Source organism: Propithecus coquereli, unplaced genomic scaffold (assembly GCF_000956105.1).
Source record: "Propithecus coquereli isolate 6110/MARCELLA unplaced genomic scaffold, Pcoq_1.0 Scaffold116, whole genome shotgun sequence".
NCBI lineage: Eukaryota > Metazoa > Chordata > Mammalia > Primates > Indriidae > Propithecus > Propithecus coquereli.
This window is the reverse complement of record NW_012135636.1, coordinates 406,049-429,234: the sequence shown is the minus strand read 5'-3', so window position 1 is coordinate 429,234 and position 23,186 is coordinate 406,049. Positions and strand designations below refer to the sequence as shown.

The following is a 23,186-nucleotide window of genomic DNA, read 5'->3' as shown; positions in this document are numbered from 1 at the left end:
GCCAGTCTTTTGGCTGTACAACAAGGTTTAGAAGAGAATCCTTTTTCTGGATTGGTTTCACTGATACTTTGTCCCTGAAGTCAGGAAGTACCTTGCCAGTAAGAGCCTGCCTTTTTAAAGTTCTTTTGATAGTGGACAATGCCTCTGGCCGCCCAGAACCCCACAAGTTCAATATCAAACTGTATCTCAATAAAGCTTTTAAAAAGAGCAAATCTTTAGGAAAGTAATAAGGATGCATTATTGTTATGACAATGCCTTTCTTTTCAGTTTCTATGTAAATACAGGCCAACTTTTGAGGCAATGACTTTTTAAAACATATACCCATGTTTATAAAGACAAATATGTCCTGGATAGAGCTGGGACCCATTCTACTAAGTATCCCAAGAATGGAAAAATAAGCACCACATGTACTCACCAGCAAATTGGTTTCACTGATCAACACCTAAGTGCACATATGAGAATAACATTTATCGGTTGTCGGGCAGATGGGAGGAGGGAGGAGTACACACATACATAATGAGTGCAATGCGCACCATCTGGGTGATGGACACGCTTGAAGCTCTGACTGAGACAGGGGGCAAGGGCAACGTAACCTAAACATTTATACCCCCATAATATGCACAAATAAAAAAAAATAAGTTTTGAAATAAAAAAAGACAAATATGAACTAATCCCTCCAAAATAATTTAAAAAGAAGACATTTATTCCAATAACTCTTCCATTGCATGAAACATCTCTGTAATATTCTATTAATACATACATTTGGAACTACCTTCAGAGTATATTGTACAATCCTTTGAATATTTTCTGTAGTAGAAAATCTGGGTGTGTTTTAATAGCCAAAATTTACTTAGAGCCAAATCTGATAATCATTTTTAAAGTCAAGTATTAATAATTCTGTTACTATGCTTTATTTTCTTTATAGCACTTTTCACAGCCTGATAATTATAGTACATATTTATTTGTTTATTGCCTGTCTTCCAACTAGTACATAGAGCAGAAATTTCTTGGCTGAAAGAAAAAAAAAAAGGGCAGAAATTTATACTGTTGATTGCTGTATCATCAGTGCCTAAAATGGTACGTTAGAAAGTCAGTGAATATGTGATCACCCAGACTTTTTAAACTACTCCTTTTTAAAAAATATAGTTAGTCTCATAATTTTATAGTCACATCTTGTATAATTTAGAAATTCTTAAATTTAGCTAGTGAGGCACACCAAGTTAAGAACTGTATATTTCTATCTTCTAATTAAAACTTGAGGCAACATAAAAGAGAACTGACAATTTCCTAAGTTTTGGGTGGAAACTATTATGGTAGTACAGTCCTTAATTCAAAGGAACTAGGGTTTAAGCACTTAATTTAGTAAGATAAAGAAATCTAGTCACGCTGACAAAGTATCCTGACACTGAAAAACAAATGGTTTAAGGTTACTAAAAATGCTGAAATATTTCCATTCATATTGTATAAAAATAACATTTTCTAACAAAATCATAACACATAATTTTATAACCAGAATATAGTTAATTTAAACCTCAAAAGATCCCTTCCATTCAATGTTCAAGAAACAAATTAATAAAAAAAAAAAGCCTATTGACTAAAGGATTATCAATATCAAACTTACCGGATCAACAGTTGGCAAAACATCTTTCTTCTCCAGGCCATCTACTTCATCTTCATCTGTGCTGTATTCTTCCATTGTTTCACCACTAACAAAGTGGATGACTCTCCTTGGGACTTTCTTCTTTTTTCCTATGACTCCCAGTTCTACATTGTCAAAGCCTCTCTCGTTACTCATCTATATCAATAATAAATTAAGAAAATGAGAGTTTCAAGTGAGATTTTCTTTCATTACACACAAAAAAATTTTGATTGCTTTATTTTAGAGGATAAAGGAAAAAAATAAACTTTAAGCAGCTTTTTTCCCTTAAAAAAACAAATCTTACATGAGTATCCATAGCATACTGTGTATGCAGAGTTTAATGAATAACCCAAAGTAAACATCTGCATACTCACTGATGCTACAAAACAGACCTTAACCAATTAAACTTTTTATTTACATCAACAATAAATTAAGCACCACACTAAGTCATAGTAATCCCAATTTTTTATATACATGAAGGACTGCTGGACATAAATAACTTTAAAGAATAATGGTAATTATGGAAAGATTATAATATCAAAGGAAAATCATATAGTTACACACACACACATATCAGAAATATAAAATAAAATAAAAATAATAGTTTATATCAGGGAACTCTCCTAAGTCTTTGGATTTGACCTTAGCTATGTATTATATAAGCAAAAGAAAAACAGTCAGCTTAAACCTCTCCTTTTTCAAAATAGGAGTCCTAAATTCAAATGCCTTTTAGGGTCAAGCAGGTACCAAAAATGAGTGAAGCTATGCAGCTGTGGTCCCCAGTCCCCAGGCCACGGACCAGTACCAGTCCATGGCCTGTTAGGAACTGGGCCACACAGCAAAAGGTGAGTGGGAGGCAAGCAAGTGAAGCTTCATCTGTATTTACAGCTGCTCCCCATCACTTGCACCACCGCATGAGCTCTGCCTCCTGTCAGATCACTGGCAGCATTACGTTCTCATAGGAGCTCCAACCCTACTGTAAATTGCACATGTTCCTTATAAGAATCCAATGCCTGATGATCTGATGTGGAGCTGAGGTGGTGATGTTAGTGCTGGGGAGCAGCTGCAAATACAAATTATCATTAACAGAGAGGTATGACTGTACAATAAATGTAACGTGCTTGAATCAACCTGAATCCCTCCATTCCCCACCCCAATCCATGGAAAAATTATCTTCCGCAAAACAGGTCCCTGGTGCCAAAAAGGTTGGGGACCACTGTTATATAGGGAAGAGCAGACGCTGGAGAATGCATGCCCCAGCTAAAGACATTTAAATTGAAAAAAAAAAAAAATTTTAAACACTGCGCAGGCCAAATAAAACCCATTTATAAACCTAATCTGGAAAGCAGACCATTAGTGTTCTATCTCTGAACTTCCAGATGTCTTAGTCAATAATATATAGTGACAATAGAGATTGATAATCAAAAGATTTTATAATTTTTTTTTTAAGAACTAGAGTTTCACTCTATTGCTCAGGCTGGAGTGCAGTGGTACAATCATAGCTCACTGCAACCTTGAAATCTGGACCTCAGGCAATCTTCTCACCTCAGCCTCTCAAATAGTTAGGACTACAGGCGCATGCCACCACACCCAGCTAATTTTTTTTATTTTTTGTAGAGAAGAGGTCTCACTATGCTGCCCAGGCTAGTCTTGAACTCCTGGGCTCAAGCTATCCTCCTCCTTTGGCCTCCCATCACACATGGCCAGATATTACAAATGTTAAAACTACAGCAGTCTATGGAATTCTATTTAAATCCCAATTTCACTCCTAAGGAAATATTAATTTTACCTCATATGTAATTTCCAAACTTAAAGTAAATGTATATTGTGGGAGATGGTGAAGAGGTGCTTTTCACTGTCATCTTGCCTTAAGTTTAAACTCCTAGATTTCAAAAAGACACAGTATACATAACTGTGAAGAAAAATGTGGCAACAGTGCTCATCCCCACAGACAGAAACTAAGATGGGGGAGAAGGTATAAGACAAGGGAGTAGTCAAGGAAGCCTTTTATTCTTTTTGCATTTTGTTGTTTATTGTTGCTATTTTGGGATGGAATATGTTCGTGTATTACTAGTATGCCAAAACTAAACCAAAGTAAATGATACAGGACTACAGGACTGTCATGATTAGAGTCCATGTTGGTAGAATTCTCCAGAATAGTCCAGAGTTCAAAAAGTTTGTCCTGGGGAGCGGAGCTACCACGCAGGCCCACAAGATTCAGTCAGAAGTGTTAGTTTGTCAAACATGATCGTGAACAAAGCATGGAGTGTGCTCAACGGGCACTTTCCTATTTGCTGGCACTGCATCAGCAGCCTCGGAGAGAGGGAGTTTATGGTGCTGCAATTCAGAATCAGATTCACCATGGGACCTTCGGGCCTCTCACCAAGGCCCCTCAGTGTGCATCTTTACAACCTTTGTCTTCTCTCCTGACTAACTGTGGGATCCATTGATGAGTCAGACCCTTGAACCATTGCTCTGGACAAACTTTTGTTCAAGCTGGGTACAACTGAGGAAATGGTTATACTACCAAGGCTTTGAATGGAATGTTATATTTTCAGATATGACCAGACAACTTTAGAAACTAAGGTTGACTTTATGAAGCCAATAAAGCCCCTTGGGAAAAAATGGCCAGAATCACTGATAATTAAAACTGCCCTTTTCTGAAGTCCCGCAAGCTGAACAACTTGATATTAACTTCAGAGAAATCACAATAGTTCATGTACAGACAACCTTCAAAACACGCAAACTGCAAACCAGGGAAATCTGTCAGATTGCTAGAGCCTATTCTTGCTCCATCCGAAGATGTTTCAGGCCCAGTACCTAGAAATCTTCTTGACTGTTGCCCTCTGGACTCAGAAACTGAGTTTATAGTTGTTCCAATTATTAATCTTTGTTTGTTTTTTTTTTTAAATTGAAATAGAAACTAAACGCCCCTCATTAACGGGCTGACAGCTCACATCGTCCAGCAGATGTCCTGACTGCCGAGCCCTAGCAGATGATTCAGCTGGCCCGTGCTGAACAAAAGGTGACCAACAACTAATGGGACTGACAAAGATTCTTTGCGTGGCCAAACTTTATTCAGCCTCCTGAACCTTCTCCTAGGTAGGCCACTCTATACACTTTTTTGTAAAATTCAGTTTTACCAAAGAACCCTGCTAAGTCAGTTTAGCAAGAACCCCACCCTCGGTCTCTGGTCTCTTCTGATATCTGACCAGGCTCCTCACTCCCTGCCATCCCCCAGGTGGTGTCTGGTCAGCCTGGCCTGGCTGCAGCAGGAATCTGTTAGGTCAGTTAAGCCAGAGACCCCCAACCCTGATGTTTCCTCTTAGTCATTTTTCATCCTCGAACCCACCTTGCTCCTTGGCTATAAATCTCCACTTGCCTGTGCTATACTCGGAGATGAGCCCAGTCTCTCTCCTCTACTGCAAGACCCTGTTGCAGTGGTCCCTATACCTATGGCAGTGGTCCTGAATAGAGTCTTCCTTGCCATGCTTTAAAAAAAAAAAAAAAAAAAAAGTTTGTCCTCTATAAGGATTCTTGGGAATTTGGCTTTTTTTTCTTGGTTGTTGTTGTTGCTGTTTTAAATTCAGTGTCTCATCTGTGTTGCCCAGGCTAGTCTCAAACTCCTGGTCTGAAGCCATCCTCCCACTTCAGCTGGGATTACAAACCATCACACCCAATTCAGGATTCTTATAGTTATGGGCAAACGTAATCTAAATACGTGATTACTGTTTAACCACTAGAAAAGTTTTTTGAATCGCTGTTGCAGAGATGGGATAATACTGATAAAAATAATAAACTACAATTGCCCAGTTATACCAGTATAAACTACTTTATTTTTATGCATTGTTTTCTAAGGTCCTTCTTAGAAAACAGATATGGTTTTTCTCTGTCCTTTACTTCCCAAAGGTAAATTTAGTCATTACCCAGGGTTTGAATGCAGGTATACCCAACCCAAAGAACACATACATCGTTCCATGGCACATATGAACATCACTGACAGCAACTATAACTGCCATATAGCAAACTGCAGATCATGAAAACTTTAATAAGGCTATCTATGGGTTAACCTGAAAAAAATTCCCAATTCTCTCCAGTTCATTCTGAGGGTTCAAACAAATCCCAGCCCTTGATAAAAGAAGATCAGCCCATTTATTGTGTCCGTGAACATATGGACAAGTGGTTTACCCAGGCCACCTTTCTTCTACAACTCCCCCGACCCCAGGTCCCCAGGCACTGAGAGCCATTCCTACACAATCTCGTGTTTCCCCTTGAGATAAGATTTGGCTTATGGTTGTCCTGACACTAAGATTTCCTTTCGGACCATGACTCAGCTTTTTGGATCCCTTAATTTCCTATACAAAGGAAAGCCAGAGGAGATAGGTTAGATCCCCAGTCATATTAACTGGATGGGTCTAATACCAACACAACAGCCCCAGTCAGTGAAGAGATCTCAGATCTTTCACAATATTCTACTATGCCCCACCCTATTCCCCACCACCACCCCTACAAGAGCAGAAGCAGCTTCTCACTGTTCCCTCTAGCAATCTCTCGTTGGCTTAATTTTTCCTAAGACACAGGCAAAGGAGAAGGAATGTCTCTCATTGGCTTAACCACTTTATCTTCCTTAAACAACTTTAATAAAGCAATCTGGCCAGGTCATAACGACTAGTATGAAATCTCCATTAACCTGACTCTTAGCTATGGTCTTTCCAAAAGTTTAAAAAAAATCTACAAAGGAGAAGGAAGAAATATGATTCATGTTTTTCATTACAATTCCAAAGCTGGATAAGTATAAACAGAACCATGAGTAACATCCTCTACACATAACACCTCATTTGAAATGGCATTTTATTTGTTCTAATTATATTTCACATAAAGATTTTTATTTAAGGACTTTCTTTAAAAAGTTTAATATTAATTTTTGATATAGTAAAATCCAAATTTTAGGTTTATCATTTTCAGTGGGGATCAGCAAACTTTCTGTAAAGGCCAGATAATAAATAGTCTAGCTTTTGTGGGCCATATAATTTCTGTCACAACTGAACTGTGTGAAAGCAGCCACTTATATGGACACTACATAATGAATGGGCATGGCCACGTTCTAATAAAACTTTACATAAACAAGTGGCTAGCTGGTTCTGGCCCATAGGCTGTAATCTGTCAACCTCTGATCTTAAGGAACCAGACTGGCAAATAAAAAAACCTGTGAAAGGTTGGGCGCGATGGCTCACGCCTGTAATCCTAGCACTTTGGGAGGCCGAGGCGGGTGGATCACTCAAGGTCAGGAGTTCAAGACCAGCTTGAGCAAGAGCGAGACCCCCGTCTCTACTAAAAAAATAGAAAGAAATGATCTGGACAACTAAAAATATATATAGAGAGAAAAAATTAGCCAGGCACGGTGGCGTATGCCTGTAGTCCCAGCTACTTGGGAGGTTGAAGCAGAAGGATTGCTTGAGCCCAGGAGTTTGAGGTTGCTGTAAGCTAGGCTGATGCCATGGCACTCACTCTAGCCCCGGCAACAAAGCGAGACTCTGTCTCAAAAAAAAAAAAAAAAACCTGTGAAAGACAATACAGGTTGAGTATCCTTTATCCAAAATGCAAGTATTTTGGATTTTAGATTTTTTCAGATTTTGGAACATTTGCATTATGCTTGCTGGTTGAGCATCCCAAATCCAAAATCCAGAATGTTTCAATGAGCATTTTTTTTGAGAACCATGAGAACATTCAAAAAGTTTCAGATTTTGGAGCATTTCAGATTTGGAATACTCACCCTATATGACATGTGATTCCAACCCAGTGAAGGCAGGCATTGACAGGTAAAACCAACCAGAAAATAATGTGATACAAAATTTCCAGTAATTATAAATAAAAGTTATTCCGAATTTTCCAAACGTTTCATTTTTACAAATAGTAAATTTGCAAGTAAGAAAATCTTCACTGTCAATTATATAAATTCCACCACTTTAACAAACAAACAAAGATCTGAAAAGATAGTTTCATAACACCGGGAAATTATGAAATACAATGTCAATTAACATTTTACGGTTAATCAAGCTGTAAATCTGTTTCTCAGGACCTGTTTTTAATGGCAATTTTCTTTTTATATAGTCCCACAGCAGCCAGAACTTATTTAAAGCAGGTACTACACTTGGAATTTATTCTGTATCCCTTCCCCGACTAGGTTGTTAGCAACATGGAGGTAGGCATTTCTATATCCTTTAGCCTACAGTTCTTGGCACATAGTAAGTGCTTGGTAACTGTTCCAAGGTGAGCAGGTCTATGCAAACCTAACTGCAAAGTCGGAGGAAGCTAAGAGGCCAAAGAAAGGGGCTGGCAAATCCAGTTTCTCAGAAAAAAACACTTAATAGGGCCTTACGAACAGAAGCCACATCCTGGTTGACTTGAGACTGTGGATCCCGGTGCCATTACCCACCAGACCCAGGGCTTATAAACGACAGGGAAGGAATGGGTAGGACAATTGAAGTGACCACTCAGGGAAAGGAAAGAATGCTATGTGAATCTGCCTAAGGGCAGGATTTAACAATTTAACAGTAGATAAAGTAAATTAAAAAGTAGACAAAGTAGTAACAGTAGATAAAGTAGAAATCTTAGAGGCATTCCCAAAACAGGGGTTAATCAGAAGTTAATACGGCCAGTTAGCATCCAAGATGGAGTTGCTTTAGCCTCCACAGTAATAGAGGTGCTAAATAAATAAATAGTACTGAAATTTTAACTCCTTTAATAATATTAAGGCTGAGATTCTGGTTAAAAGTCTATTCAGAGAAGCTGCTGGATAGAACATCACAAGAGGTACTGGATGGCCTGGTTAGAGGCCTAATTCTAGACCCAATCTTCTATCTCTTACTCCCTTCCCTACATGGCACTTGGGATTTCTCAGTTTTGCTAAACTTGGGAAGGAGTATAAGATGATAGCCTCTTCCCCTCCACCCAAATCTCCACTGCTCTGGCCTTTTCCCTCTTATTGTGCTCAAACCCCTGGGCATAGATCTGGGGATCCCAGAGATGTTTCTGCTTTAGAAATGTGAATGAGAAAGCAAAAAGGACAAATCAGAAAACAGTTTGTATAGTACAAACTCATTTGTGTTTAACAAGACAGAAAAGGTAGTATTTGCATAGAAAATCCCAGAGAGAATAGACCAAAACTTAATAGTTACTTTTGGAGAACGAGAATGAGAGGAAAGGGTGGTGGATATTCCTGTGAATTTTTACCTTTCACTCTACAGCCCTCTTTACTCTTTAAATATTTATTTTTTAACCAAGAATATAAAAACAACATAATACCAAAACCAAAACAAAGAGCCTCTCTTTAAACAACAAATATCTGCTATATCAGTACAGGTACGTTTACTTTGCCATTAGAGAGATTCAAAGCTGAAGTAACGATAAAAACAATTCTAGTAACAAAAAAGGAAAAAATCAAATGGAAAAAGCACATCAAGTATTGTGGACTTAAAGGTTAAGTTCAAGTGTACCTGTCAACAGGTCTCAACTGAAAATGAAGTGGCTCCCTAATCAATTAGTGTTGTTCCCTGAATTCCTTCTTGCATGTTATCCTCCTCCTCCTGACACAGAAGAAAAAACAAGAAATTCCATAGAAACTAGTATGTGGAAAAGTTTTTGTTAATGCACACTACATCTTATACTGTAAGAGCTATACTCACAGTTTGAGGGAAATGTCTTACTAACATTCAGATACTTAGTCTCAAAAACAAAGCTACTGAAAAAACTTCATTCTCACGGAGGATTGGAAGGTTACTACACATGAGCAACTCCAGGTTTTTTTTTTTTTTTTTTTTTTTGAGACAGAGTCTCACTGTGTTGCCCGGGCTAGAGTGCCGTGGCGTCAGCCTAGCTTACAGCAACCTCAAACTCCTGGGCTCAAGCGATCCTCCTGTCTCAGCCTCCCAAGTAGCTGGGACTACAGGCATGTGCCACCATGCCTGGCTAATTTTTTCTATATATTTTTAGTTGTTTAATTTCTTTCTAATTTTAGTAGAGACGGGGTCTCGCTCTTAATTTCTTTCTAATTTTAGTAGAGACGGGGTCTCGCTCTTGCTCAGGTTGGTTTCGAACTCCTGAGCTCAAACAATCTGCCCGCCTCGGCCTCCCAGAGAGCTAGGATTACAGACGTGAGCCACCGCGCCCAGCCCGCAACTCCAGGTTTTTAACAGCCAAAACTGAATACTCTTTAGCCAGTTTCAGTTAAAGCAATTTCTTCATTAGTTTTACTTGGCCAAAGGTCCTAAACTACTAATTGACTACCATTTCCAAAACAAATCTACAAACTGTACCTAACTCTCTAAACCAGTACTGTCCAATACAGTAACCACTAGCCACATGTGGCCAATGCACACTTGAAACGTGGCCAGTAGGACCTGAGATTTGCTGCGTGTAAAATACACACAGGATTTCAAAGACTTAGAAAAGACTCAAAAAAGAGAATGCAAAATACTTCATTAATAACTTTAAGTATAGGTTGAAATGTTTTTGATAAATTGGGTTAAATAATACATGATATTAAAATTAATATCACCGGTTACTTTTTGAAGTGGCTACTGGAAAATTTTCCAATTGCAATTTTCATTGAGGCTTGCATTTTATTTCTGTCGGGCAGCACAGCTCTGAACCTTAGTTACCTCCTTGGTGAAATGGAGATAACGCCCACTCCAGCGGTTATTATAAGGATCGAGCGAATTAAGACCTGTAAACGCTTAGCATATAGTTGCTATTAGCTAACCAAAGGCCAGTTGCCAAGGCAGGCGCTTGCAGTAAAAGAGACTCAAAAGCGTTTGACGCCACCGTCACCAGGTTTCAGCTTCTCTAAGGACAGCCTTTGGGGGCATGCCTTCCTTCTCTCGCTTGCAGAACAGAAGCTGGAATATCACCCCCGGAAACCCGAGGGCGCCCCAGGGACTGCGGCGCGGCCAGCGACGGCGTTGGTGAGCGTGGGGCGCCTCCGCTGGGAACGGGCGTCCGCTCCTTCCCACAAGCCGGTTTCACCGAGCAGAGTCAGGGGTACGGTGAGGAGGAACCCCGAAACCCATGTCCGGCGACGGCCTGCTGGGAGGAAGGCCGGGCAGGCCAAAGGGGCAGCCCGCGGACCAGGTAAAGAGGGAGGCTTGGCTCTCCTGGTCTCAGCCTACGCGGCCCCACCTACCTGCCGCGCCGGTTCCCTGAATGGCGCAGCGGCCGCCGCTCCCGACGCTGAGACTTCTTCTCCTTCCACACGGCCCACTGGCTCCCGGTCCATCGTGGTCGCCGCCACAGGGCTGCTGGCGCTAGCAAGACAGAGGGTAATGGCCGATAAGCTCACTGCCATCCTCCACCTCCCCGCCCAGTCGCTGGCCGAGCCCGGCTATCGGGAAGTGGGACTCACCCGCAGCGCCCGCTTCGCGCCGCGCCCCGCCAAGTCACTGTGAGAGCGACTTGATGGCCGAGAGGGGTGGGGCCGGCCTGAGGGGCGGGGCCGGCCCGCGCCTCGCCCGCTGGCTCGGCACCCGGCAGCCGGCTGACTGCAGCCTGAGAGGCGCAACTGCCCGCTGGCCGGGCGGGGCCTCGCGCTGCGCTGCTTCCGGCCCGGCCCACGTCCGGAGCCCGCGGAGCCCCTGCCTGGCACCACCTGTGACGTCATGCCTCGTACCTGTACCTGAAGCCTGGCGTCGGGATCCCGGCGCAGCCTTTGCCCAGCTGCGCGCCAGGCAATCACCCTCCCAGACCTTGGTTGCTGCACTTATAAAATGAGAACAGCTGCGTACTCTGCTTCAAAGGCTACTGGTGAGATGTGGTTGCTGAAATGTATTGTAAAATGCACGGCTCGTGCTACACATTCCATTCCTAACATGGATGACAGTCCAGCCAAAATACTCTCGAAATAAGAGCCCCAAGGATGATTTTTGCTGACACTTGTCTGAAATGCTTAAGTATAACTGTAGAAAAAGTTAAGTGATAAGACCTGAGAGCAAAGCGCTGTAGTAGGCTTCCATCTTGACAACTGACAAACATTATATGATCTGTGTTGTAGGCCGTGTGTGTGTGTGTGTGTGTGTGTGTGTGTACATGCGCGTTCACGTGTGTAAGGGGGGCATCCCAGACTTGTTCCATTTTTCCGAGTGTTCAACCGTATTTTAAAAATCCTCATCGCAATGATTACTGCATGACTTTAACATCAAACGAGTTGGAGCATCTCTAGGTAAATGGTTTTTTATTGTTGTTTTAACATGAAAGTCTTTACAAATATGTAGAGGTAAAAAATAAAACATACATTATTTCAGCTACAGACTTGTTTGACACTTTAGATTCCATTTTCATGGCAGTGCCAATTCAGAAATGCTCCCTAAAGTTTTATGACCTAGTATATATTATTGAGCATGGCACCAACAGGTCAAACTCCCTCACAGCCTTAAATATTCCTTTCTTTTCTGAGCAAAAGTTCTTTTTCCTTACCTCTGTCTAATATTCTTGTACATGTTCTATCCTACTTCTAATTGTAAGAATCTAAAAACAAAACCAAAAACCTTAAAAACAATGATTTGAAGACCATCTATATTTTAAAAACTGGTTGGAAATCCATAATGCTCTATATTCTTGTAATAAAATCAAATTAGGTTGCTGCTGAAGTAAACAAGTTAGTAACATGATCCAATGCTGTATGGTGGCATTAGCAAGGGGTTGAGACAGTCCAAAACAGCAAAACCAAACTCTGTAATAAATTGAAAACAAAAATAAAGAGCCAATTGTTAAAGACTTCATGACTTGGCCTTCATAAACAACAGAGTTCTACATTACATGGATTCAAAATTTCTTTCCTCTTACTGGCAAGAAAGGAAATCAACAATCTTTATTATTAAAAATTTGTGGAATGTTTATAATTGCATTTCATTTTCCAAATTGGCAGTTAAACATAAAATTAAAAATTTCACTGCTGAAACAGAATATATTTTTATGGTTTACAAGTATATTTCTTAGTTTACCGAAAATTCAAACTGCAAGTTATATTCCAACATGAAATGGAAATATTTCCTAAAAAGATATCTTTAACACAAACATGCAATTGAAGAACAGTTTATTACACATCAACAACTCAAAACAACATAAAAGCATAGAAATACTAATGGTTTTCTTTTGGGCATTTGCATTTTTGTCATTATTTCCAAACTGTTACAGCTCTACTAAAAGTAGGCAATAAAGCAACAAGTCAAACTTCTCCTTTTTCACTTCTCACTCTGACAAAAAGTAAATTCAAGTATTATTATAACTTATATTCTTAAAAACATAATTGTGGTCTAAATTCAATCATATAATGGAGCATGTAGGGCTAAAAAGGAAAATTTAGATCTACCCATTTCAATGTAAGGCTGGGAAAATAAATCTGAATAAAATTTGATAACCAGGAATGTTAATTAAATAAACAAGGCATTGCTATGGTTTTAACATAGCTCTGTGTGTGTGTGTGTGCGTGTGTGTATATATATAGAGAGAGAGTATTTTTCAGGTTATCCTATCCCGCAAATAGAATATATTTTCATCAAAAATGACACATAAGAAAAAAGGTGATAAAAATAAAAATGCATTTAGGTTGATCCTAAGCATAAAGATTTTATAAAAGAAATTATTAAGTAACAATAGTGTCTTCACTTATGGAGCCCAATATGCCAGGTACTGTGCTAAGGACTTTCCTGATATTAACTCTTCTTCCTCACAACTCAGAAGTACTACTATAGTTACTGACATTTTATAGATGAGGAAACAAAGACTCAGAGAGGTTAAGTAGTTTACTCAAGGGCATAGCTGGTAAGCAGCAGAACCAGGATTCAAACCGAGGCAGTCTGATTCCAGAACCTACACTCTTAGCCACTCTGCCCCTTTGACGATGAAAATGTCAAAAACAGACCATTAAATGTTAGAAGGCAGGAAATTTCTAAACCAAATGAGAGTGTGATATTTAGAAAGATCCAGATGGAAATGAGTAAAGTATGTTTATTTTCTGAAGTCTATTATAAGGAATAGCCATTAGTAAGCTTGAAGGCCCTATATGTAAGAAGCAGATGAAAATACCAAGTAAACTTTTAAATTTGATGTTATGTAAACATATTTGGTTTGTTAATTGAAATTTGGTCAGGTATGGGTCGGGGGTGTGGTGAGAATACACTATTGATATTCAGCTACCAGAATTTTCTATATGGTATTAGTCATAAAATACTAGCTTTCTTTGCATGCTATGCCTAAATTCAGTAATCTCAATGTTGGAGAGCAGTGTAATCCTGTAAAGAATTATGTTATTGATCTTTAAAGATCACAATTAAGATCCTGCCTCTCAGGGCGAGATCATATATTTTTTTTAATACAGTAAGAAGGAAATTGCAGAAAGTCAAGGGACACACATCACCTAAAGGGCTTCACACTCCTATTTCCTATCAAATGGCCTGTTAATAAACATGCAGCTATTTCTTGTACCACTTTTGCCAGAACTGAGATTATGAACCCCTTAATTGATTTTCTAAGGTCAGAAAGTATGGGCCAATGACAATATCCAATAACAATTCCTACCTTTTGGGAGGAGGGAGGTCACTAAGGAGCAAGTTTCTCTATTTATAAAAACATAAAAAGCAAGCAAACATGATTCCTGAAATATGCAAATATGCATACATTCATTATATGTTCTCACCTGCTGCAGATAAGGAACTCTCTCTGGAAAGAGGGTCACAAAACTTTAGCATATTTTGCTTAAGAAAAATGGATCACAGTCACAGACTGCCTTCCCCTGAGTAGGAAAAGCTTATATGCAGTAGTGTCAGAGGAGCCTCAGGGCCCATAGGGCAATTTCTTAGTGTCAGGTTCATCTGAATTATCCATCTTACAAGTAAGTACTACTGAGCAATGTCTTGGCTGTTTTTCCATTTGTGATCCAACGTGGTACCAAGAAATGCATTGTTTCAGACTAATGAGAAAACCCTTTTAAGCCAAGTGAAGCTAAAATGTATAACATGCTCTTCAAATGATGATTTCAAACTAAGAGAGTTAAAAGTAATAAGGGAACTGCAAAAAGCAGTGTATGCATGCCAAACTCAAAAGAACTTGTGTGGCAGTCAGCACATTAATAAAAGGAGAAGTACCATAATTACCCGCTTACAAGGTATATTTTTACTTTAAAAGAACCAGAAAATTACTTTGTACTCAATATGCCCATATTACAGGTAAGAAGTTAATACAAGACCTCAAAAGCTGAAGGTCTTAGGTGAGCAACTACTCAACACTGAACACAAATTGTTACTTATCCCTCCAGGCAAAGTGTGGGGAAAAACTATCATAGCAAATTTCACATCATGTCTATTAACTACTTTACAAAAATCACAAGCCACAGGCTACACAACTGATCTATAGGTAAAGTTTAAATTAATGGCCCAGCATTTGATATGTAATTTCACCATTCCGGTAACTTAGGACTCAAAAGCAAAAAAGGCATCAGGTTGAAGCTGCATGCAACACCTTAATGTTTAGAACATGGTCACTGGGATTTGGAGCAGAATTTTGAAGGTAATGACTCAATTTCTAATCCAATGAATGTCAATGATAAAGAGAATCTCCAGATTCAAGCTGTGATGATGGCTTTCTGGTTTCGGATATGATTATTTACTGAGTTTTATTAATAACCATTTCTATATTTTGAGGAAGATCAATAATTATTTATATTTAATTATTTAATCATGATTCTCACTGACATAGTCATTTTCATTAGAGCTTATTCAAATTCTTTGGCTGCTCTATTCAAATAGTAAAATACTTTCTTTTACTGTATACACAAGCATCAAGTTGAAATTCCTTCACATTTTTAAACACTGTTCCATTTTTCACTGAAATATTTGCTTATATGCTTATATATACTAGAGCTACCTGTAAAAGAAATTCATTCAAATTTATTTTATATTATGGTTTACCTCTAAAATTATTTAGACCTCCTAAATTCACTGAAATATTAATGTATTAATTTTACCTTTACATTAATATGCATGATATAGGACTTTAGCTCCAGTAAATTTCCTGGTTTTGTTGCCACCAGTTTGTCAGTACTCATTTATAACACTATATTTCTTTTTAGTTATGTGACACTATTTCTATTCAAGGTTAGTACAATGTTACCGCATATCAGAACTGAGGACTTCCTTTCACATTGTAATATATTGTATTTATTTGAACAAAATAATAGTCTGTGTAACACATTTACTACATTATAAAAAGCACTTTTTTCCCAAAAATTCCTCCATAAAACTGCAATGCATTATGCATATATATAGCATTATATTTTATATGCCAGCAAATATGACACTTTGAGGAGAACATTGACGTTGACCACATTTAAATTAATTTGCCCTTTCTTGGTTTTGTAGTTTGTTGATATTTAATTTCTAAATTTGTTTTTGTTTTAAAATTACATAAGCACTGTAAGCTTAGGAACCTGTACTTAGTTTTATGTTTGTATATATTTAAGTAACAATAAAACTCAGGAAAAATTTAATGTGGCATCATAGTGATATGATAGCTAGCTAGCTAGTGAAGTTGGGAAATATATCAGATATCAAAAAGCTAAGAAATTGATTTTTTATTTTTTTAAGACTGGGTCTTACTCTGTCTTCCAGGCTAGAGTGCAGTGGCTTGATCATACAGCTCACTGCAACCTCAAACTCCTGGGCTCAAGTGATCCTCCTGCCTCAGCCTCCCAAGTAGCTGGGACTACAGGTACATACCACGATGCCTGGCTAATTTTTCTTTGTTTTTTTTTTGTAGAGACAGGGTCTTGCTCTTGCTCAGGCTGGTCTTGAAATCCTGGCCTCAAACGAGACTCCTGCGGCCTCCCAAAGTGCTGGGATTACAGGCGTGAGTCACCACACTCAGACATGAAATCAGGTTTTTTTTAAATATGAAAGGAGTAAAGAGGGGGATTCAATTTCCTTTTTTGGTTTTTTTTATTTTTTTTTTGAGACAGAGTCTCACTGCCATCCTGGGTAGCGTGCAGTGGTGACATCATAGTTCACTGCAGCCTCAAATTCCTGAGCTCAAGCAATCCTCCTGCCTCAGCCTCTGGAATAGCTGGGACTACAGAGGTAAGCCACTCAGCTAATTTTTTCTATTTTTAGTTGCCTGGCTAATTTTTTTTTTCCCATTTTTAGTAGAGACAGAGTCTCACTCTTGCTCAGGTGGATCTTGAACTCCTGACCTCAAATGATCCTCCCGCCTCGACCTCCCAGAGTGCTAGGATTACAGGCGTGAGCCACCACACCCAGCCAGACACAATAATATTTAACACTATGACTGAAGCCATAAAGTTTATTATGGCCAAAGGTCTCATTTTCCATTTTTGGTCAAAATGCAAAATTGATACCCCAAGAATAGAAATCACAAAAATGTGTACCAAGAAAAGGTAGTATGCATCAGTTTAATTACAAACTACTTTGGAGAACAATATTTTCTCTATTGTCAAATTTCTATTGCTGGACCTTGCTATAACATTTCCACAGAACACAAGATACATCATTTTTACACGGTATACAATGTTTTATAGGGTTATTCTTGCCTTTAGCTGGTGAAAAAATTATTGGGATATAAAATCTTTGCCCCAAGTAAACACAAAAATCAGTTACATTCTTTATGTAATTATTTTTTAAAGATACTTTGGCTTATAAGACCTTTTTTAAACACTTCAGTCATAAAAAATTAATACCATAAAAACTATCCATTTTTTCATTCTCTCCTACTACTACAAATCAATCCTTTGCTAAAGACCAGTTCACCCTAATTCAAAATATATTGTTACACCATACCTATTATCTTTATCATGTCAAAAATGAATAGGAATAATAATTATTCTATAATAGTATTTTCAATCCCATAATTTATTTAAAAGCAATTGTTGTAAATTAACTATGCAGCAATCCAAGGTAACCAATAAGCAGACAGGTCATTCTGTCACCCAGGCTATAGCACAGTGGTGCAATTATATAGCTCACTATAACCTCAAACTCCTGGGCTCAAGCAATCCTCCTGCCTCAGCCTCCAGAATGGCTAGGACTACAAGCGTGTGCCACAACGCCAGGCTAATTTTTTAATTTTTTGTAGAGATGGGGGTCCCACTATGTTGCCCAGGCTTGTCTTGAACTCCTGACCTCAAGGAATCCTCCGACCTCTTCCTCTCAAAGTGCTGGGATTAGAGGGATGTGCCACTATGCCTGGTCATCTCATTATTTTTAATATATAATAGTGACAGCCTAATATTTGCAATTAAATTTTCCCATTAGGAGATCTACACATTAGCTATTATCATCAAAGCATATCAATTTCTTCAAGTTGATTTTTGGTATGTAAGAAACATAACAAAAGTAAGTGGCCTTAAAAATAACCAAAGATTGCCAATAAGTCTTCAAAAATAGGTAAAAAATGCAAGTTATATACAAAACATTATATGCTGTGACTATAACCAAATTCTGAATTTTGATTTAAATGGCAGAGCTAAGATTTTCTATGGCAAAATTATGTTAATTATTCTGTTAAACAAAAGTTCCTAATACTCATGATTAAATTACTCTACCATATTTCCCATTAAATGTATATTTCCAAGCATAGTTTTAAATTACATGTATCTATTGGCTTTTCTGTTGACTTTTTAATATGATACACTGATCATTTTAAACCATAAAGAAAGTTAACAACCCCTTAACTTATAACCACTTTGAAGTTTATTTTACAGCACTTTTATTGAGACATCATGTAACTACTGACCAGCACTGTTTACAAATGTAACGCTTGGCCTTTGAGACAATTAAAAACCTTTCAGTACTAAAATTTTACATCATGATTTGTTTAACTTAAGAAGTGTTATGATTGTGAAAACAGAAGAAAATCTAAAGCAAAAATATAATGATTTCCACAAAAACCATATATTTCTCCCTTATATTAAAGGGAGGGAGGGAAGAAGGAAGGAAGAGAAAAGAAAGGGGAAAAGGGATGAGAAGAAAAAGAAGGGCAAGATAGGCAAGAAAAATACTCTTTTTTTTCCCCAATTTGCAAAAAAGGAGGGAAACTCTGAGGTCTCAGCAAATAATGTAATCAACTGAGTCAGTTTATATTAAGGCATCTTCTTTACATATTATTGAATCCCATCATGCCTTTCATATTGCCAGCAGCACCCTGTTGAAACTGCCTCATCATTGACTGAAGTCCTGCCATACCACCTAGAGTGAAAGTAGAGTTAAAAACAGATAATTATTACACAGAACTTGGAACATTCATTACTTTTGCCTAATAAGTACTTTAACTTTTGAAAAATACTAAGTTCTGACTGCAATTTAGTCATCAGCCTCAAAGAAATACCAACTAAAAATTTGTATTATCATCAGTATCCTCATCTATAAAAGAGAATGAACCACCTACCTCATTGACTTATTATAAGGGATAAATGAAAAAAAATGATACATGAAAAGATCTTAGAATAGGACCTGTCACACGGTCAATAAATCTAAACAAAAACTTTTTCTGGAGCAAGTCCAAAAGAGTCTTATTGTAACTAGTTAAGTTACATAAAAAGAAATCAATGGGAGTGGGGGTTGGGGGGCATATTTCATCAGACTTACAGAAAGCAAAGAATTTCCCATTTATTGAACATCTACTATATGCCTAGAATTTTACTAAATGCTTTCTATATATTAGCTCACTTAGCTGTCACAATTTCCTGATAACATATTATCTGTGATTTTACAGAAGGGGAAAGTGAGGTTTAGAAAGTTTAAGGGACTTTTCAGAGGTTACACAGTAAAAGTGGAACTGAGGTTCAAAATCCTTATATAATTTCAAAATCCCATCATGAAAAATATCCAGGTTCCAGAAATAGGGCAAAAGATCACTGAAACAAACATAAGCAAAAGATCATTAAATAGTTTGCTCAAAAATCACACGGGTAAACCACTTCATCATTCTCGCAAACACACACACAAAATCACAGGTGACAGCAGAGGACTGAATAAAATCTCAGCTAATATAGGGCTATTACAACCATTAAACTTAGGATTCAGATGACCATTTCCCTCAAATCACACATCTTTATTTTCTTAGTATCACAACAGAAGGCTTGTCATTAAAACTTAATCCTTATAGATTAAACCGTCTACTAGCAACTAGCAACAATTTGATATTTACCCATGTGATGAAGAACTCTAGGATCCATCATTTTGGCCATTTGTTGATTCAGTTTTGCCATCTGTGACTGGCTCACATTCTTAGACATGTCGCCACCTGAAAAAGAAAATGATTTAAAGTCCGTATAGGAAGTAATATAATCCAGGCATAATAGAAACTTTGATCAATTAAGTACCCACAAAGAAAAAAAAAATCATGTAATCTTACCACTCTAATACAATTATTTCTACTTCTACATATTCCCTTCTAATCTTTATCTCCATTACATATATTTTTTTGAAGAACAAGTGAAAGTCGACATAAAGGAACATTTAAAAGACTTTCTTAAGGCTATGATTTTTGTTAATACTTTTAGTTATACCTGTGAATAAGCCACCACTGGCAATATTAGCCTAGTGGTTCTTAATAGTAGGTTGTAACAATTGCTTAATAGTGATATAGGGGAATGCTGAACAAAAAGCTGAGTTTATAGATATGAGTTAATTAGGAAAAAGACTGGATAGCTTTTAAATGAATATGAAAGAATGAGTCTAAGAGAATTTGAAGATTTATATATATCTAAGATGTTTTTAAAAAATAATAAAAAGCTTCAGAGAATAGAAAGACATATAATACAACTTCATTTTTCAAGGAATTTCCATACACTAATTCAAAACTCCACAGTAAAAAGAGCAGCCAATGAAAGAGAGCTGCACTCTGGGCTAGAACAGGTAAAAGCATCCTTTAGAGAACAACTGTATTCTTAAGAGACAAGAAACAAAAGAGATCATCAATGCAACAATGAATAAGTAGAATTGCTTCAACAAAACTATTTATTTCAATGGAGCATCAACCATAGTACTTCCCAGGAGCATTTAATAAAAATGAAAATCAAAGCTATTTCTGATTCTCTGATCACAGCTGGTTAATCTGAATAAGTTATGTGAAATAAGAAGGATGAAACGAAGAGAAGATATGTTTTTATGGTAAAATGTGATGAAGTCTGAAAAAGTCATAAATCTGTGGAAGATAAAAATTCCATGTTTGTTGGTGATCTATCCTAAGAGTTTGTTTTTCAGGACTTAAAATATTAAGGGTTTGGTGTGACGAGGATCATGCATATCCACTGCTCACTTCATCTTAGTTGTGTGTTTACTAAAGAATCATTGCATAGATAATATCTAAATGATGGATCTGTTCTATAAAGAATAGTGTCGCTTTGGAAAGATGCTAAACTGACATAATGTGTTTATTAATCACTATCTTAATAGCATGGAACGTTCGGAATTATAGCCAATTTAAACATGTTTTTCTAACTTTTCTCCCTCGTCACAAAAGACAAAATAGGATATAGCAAGCAAGCAAAATAAGGAAAGTTTTCAAAGACATGAGGTAATTAAAAACATCTGTATAGGGCTGGTGCGGTGGCTCACGCATGTAATCCTAGCACTCTGAGAGGCTGAGGCGGAAGGATCACTTGAGCTCAAGAGTTTGAGACCAGCCTGAGCAAGAGCAAGACTCCGCCTCTACTAAAAATAGAAAAAATTAGCCGGGTATGGTGGCATACGCCTGTAGTCCCAGCTACTCGGGAGGCTGAGGCAGAAGGATCGCTTGATGCTAGGAGTTTTAAGTTGCTGTGAGCTAGGCTGACACCACGTCTCTCTAGCCCGGGCGACAGAGTGAGACTTTGTCTCAAAAAAAACAAACAACAACAAAAAATCTATCATCTGTATATACTCATTCTTTTCAGAGTTATTCATCTTTGGAGCTTGCCTAATCAATATTTTTTGAAACAATATGTTCACTTTAATGTTGTTTACATTATAGAAAAAAATTAAAAAGAGGACTAGAACAGCTGATCAACTCTTTGGAAAATCCTATCTTTTTATCTTACAAAATACATAGCAAATTAAATTCTAGTTGGAATAAAGAGTCAAATAAAAAATAAAACCAAAAATGAATAGAAAAAATAAGTGACTGCTGTGGTATCAACATGAGGAAGGCTTTCAAGAGCATAAAAGAAATCAAAGGAAAAGACAGATAAAGTTAGCTACATTAAAAATGTAAACTTCTGTTCATTATAAAATATAAATAAATAACAAATGAAAAACTGGAGAAAAAATATTTGCAGACATAAACCAAGAATTTTAAAGAGTTATTACAAAGAAATAAGGGAAAACATGGAACGACTAGACAAGGAACATGAAGAGGTGATTCATAAAGGAAATTCAAACTAGTATATGTACAAAGAAATATTAAACTTAAGTAGAAATCTAAAAACATCGAAAAAATATGACCATTAAATTGGAAATATTTCAAAATTATTCATCATATGTTATATTTCTGATCAAAACAAACAAAATTCCTGGTCTCATGGAACTGTACAGAAATTGATACTGATACAGAAATAGATGAAACCAGACTAACTGTCCAATAAATAGGCATTACAGTGGCTCGCACCCGTAATCCTAACACTCTGGGAGGCCAAGGCTTGAGCTCAGGAGTTTGAGACCAGCTTGAGCAAGAGCGAGACCCTGTCTCTATAAAAAATTATAAAAATAAAAACAAAAAGAGGCATTACATTAAACAAAGATACATGCGTAACAGGAATAGTGGTGGTTAGTGGTTAAAAATTATATTTTGAAGAATATTTGACAACATGGAAAAATATTCACAATGTAACAGAAGAAAACAGTTATATCAACTGTTATTTGAAATAGCATTCACTGGATTCCCCAGAAAGTAAAGGTAATATGTTTTTTTCCTTATATTCTCTAAATTTTCTGTAATATGTATTATATGTTAATAAAAATAAAATCATTAAATTTGCTTTTTAAAAATATTAATGTTTATTTCCTTGAATCTGAAGACAGACAAATCACAGATCACATTATAAATCCTGAAAGTACTTGAATATAATATGAAATTCAGTAGTGAATTTCAGTGGTGAAATTAAGTACTGGCAGTCTGGCAGTACTCCCTGACCTTAATATTTAGTTTCTTAACTTCTTTCTTTTTAGTCTGTTAACTAATAATGAGCTTATTTTTCTTACCTTTGAAAAGTCCTTTGATACCTCCCATCTTTTTTACCATCTGTGCAAACTTGGTATATTGTGTCAAAAGTTCTTGAACATCTCTTGTTGACACACCTGATCCTCTTGCTACTCTTTGGATTCTTCCTGGTTGCTTACTAAAAACCTTGGCACCATCCGTACTGTCCAGTTCTGTAGGCAAGGATCAATTACTTTCACTTACATATAATTATCATTCATCTTGAAAGTAGTTATGTGCAAATGGGCAATATATAACTGTGCAGAGCTTAGCAGATAGGTTTCTTTTTTTTTTTTTTTTTTTGAGACAG

The 23,186-nt window shown here is 37.3% G+C and overlaps 2 protein-coding genes across 3 annotated transcripts in view; both read right to left on the bottom strand.

The window, feature by feature from the left end:
- FAM177A1 (family with sequence similarity 177, member A1) overlaps nucleotides 1-11,136 on the bottom strand; it is a 19,166-nt gene extending 8,030 nt beyond the window's left edge. Inside the window, exons 1-3 of one of the 2 annotated variants that reach the window (XM_012658174.1) lie at nucleotides 11,040-11,089; nucleotides 10,821-10,941; nucleotides 1,622-1,795 (exon numbers count right to left, since the gene is read on the bottom strand). In XM_012658174.1, coding sequence (XP_012513628.1) covers nucleotides 1,622-1,795; nucleotides 10,821-10,913 — 267 coding nt within the window. In that variant the 5' untranslated portion in view covers nucleotides 10,914-10,941; nucleotides 11,040-11,089. Of the gene's footprint in view, nucleotides 1-1,621; nucleotides 1,796-10,820 lie in introns of both variants that reach the window. The other variant, XM_012658166.1, reaches the window with a different exon arrangement.
- A 7,231-nt stretch (nucleotides 11,137-18,367) lies between these two features.
- SRP54 (signal recognition particle 54kDa) overlaps nucleotides 18,368-23,186 on the bottom strand; it is a 41,188-nt gene continuing 36,369 nt past the window's right edge. Inside the window, exons 15-17 of the mRNA XM_012658187.1 lie at nucleotides 22,879-23,049; nucleotides 19,847-19,942; nucleotides 18,368-18,885 (exon numbers count right to left, since the gene is read on the bottom strand). Coding sequence (XP_012513641.1) covers nucleotides 18,794-18,885; nucleotides 19,847-19,942; nucleotides 22,879-23,049 — 359 coding nt within the window. The 3' untranslated portion in view covers nucleotides 18,368-18,793. The remainder of the gene's footprint in view (nucleotides 18,886-19,846; nucleotides 19,943-22,878; nucleotides 23,050-23,186) is intronic.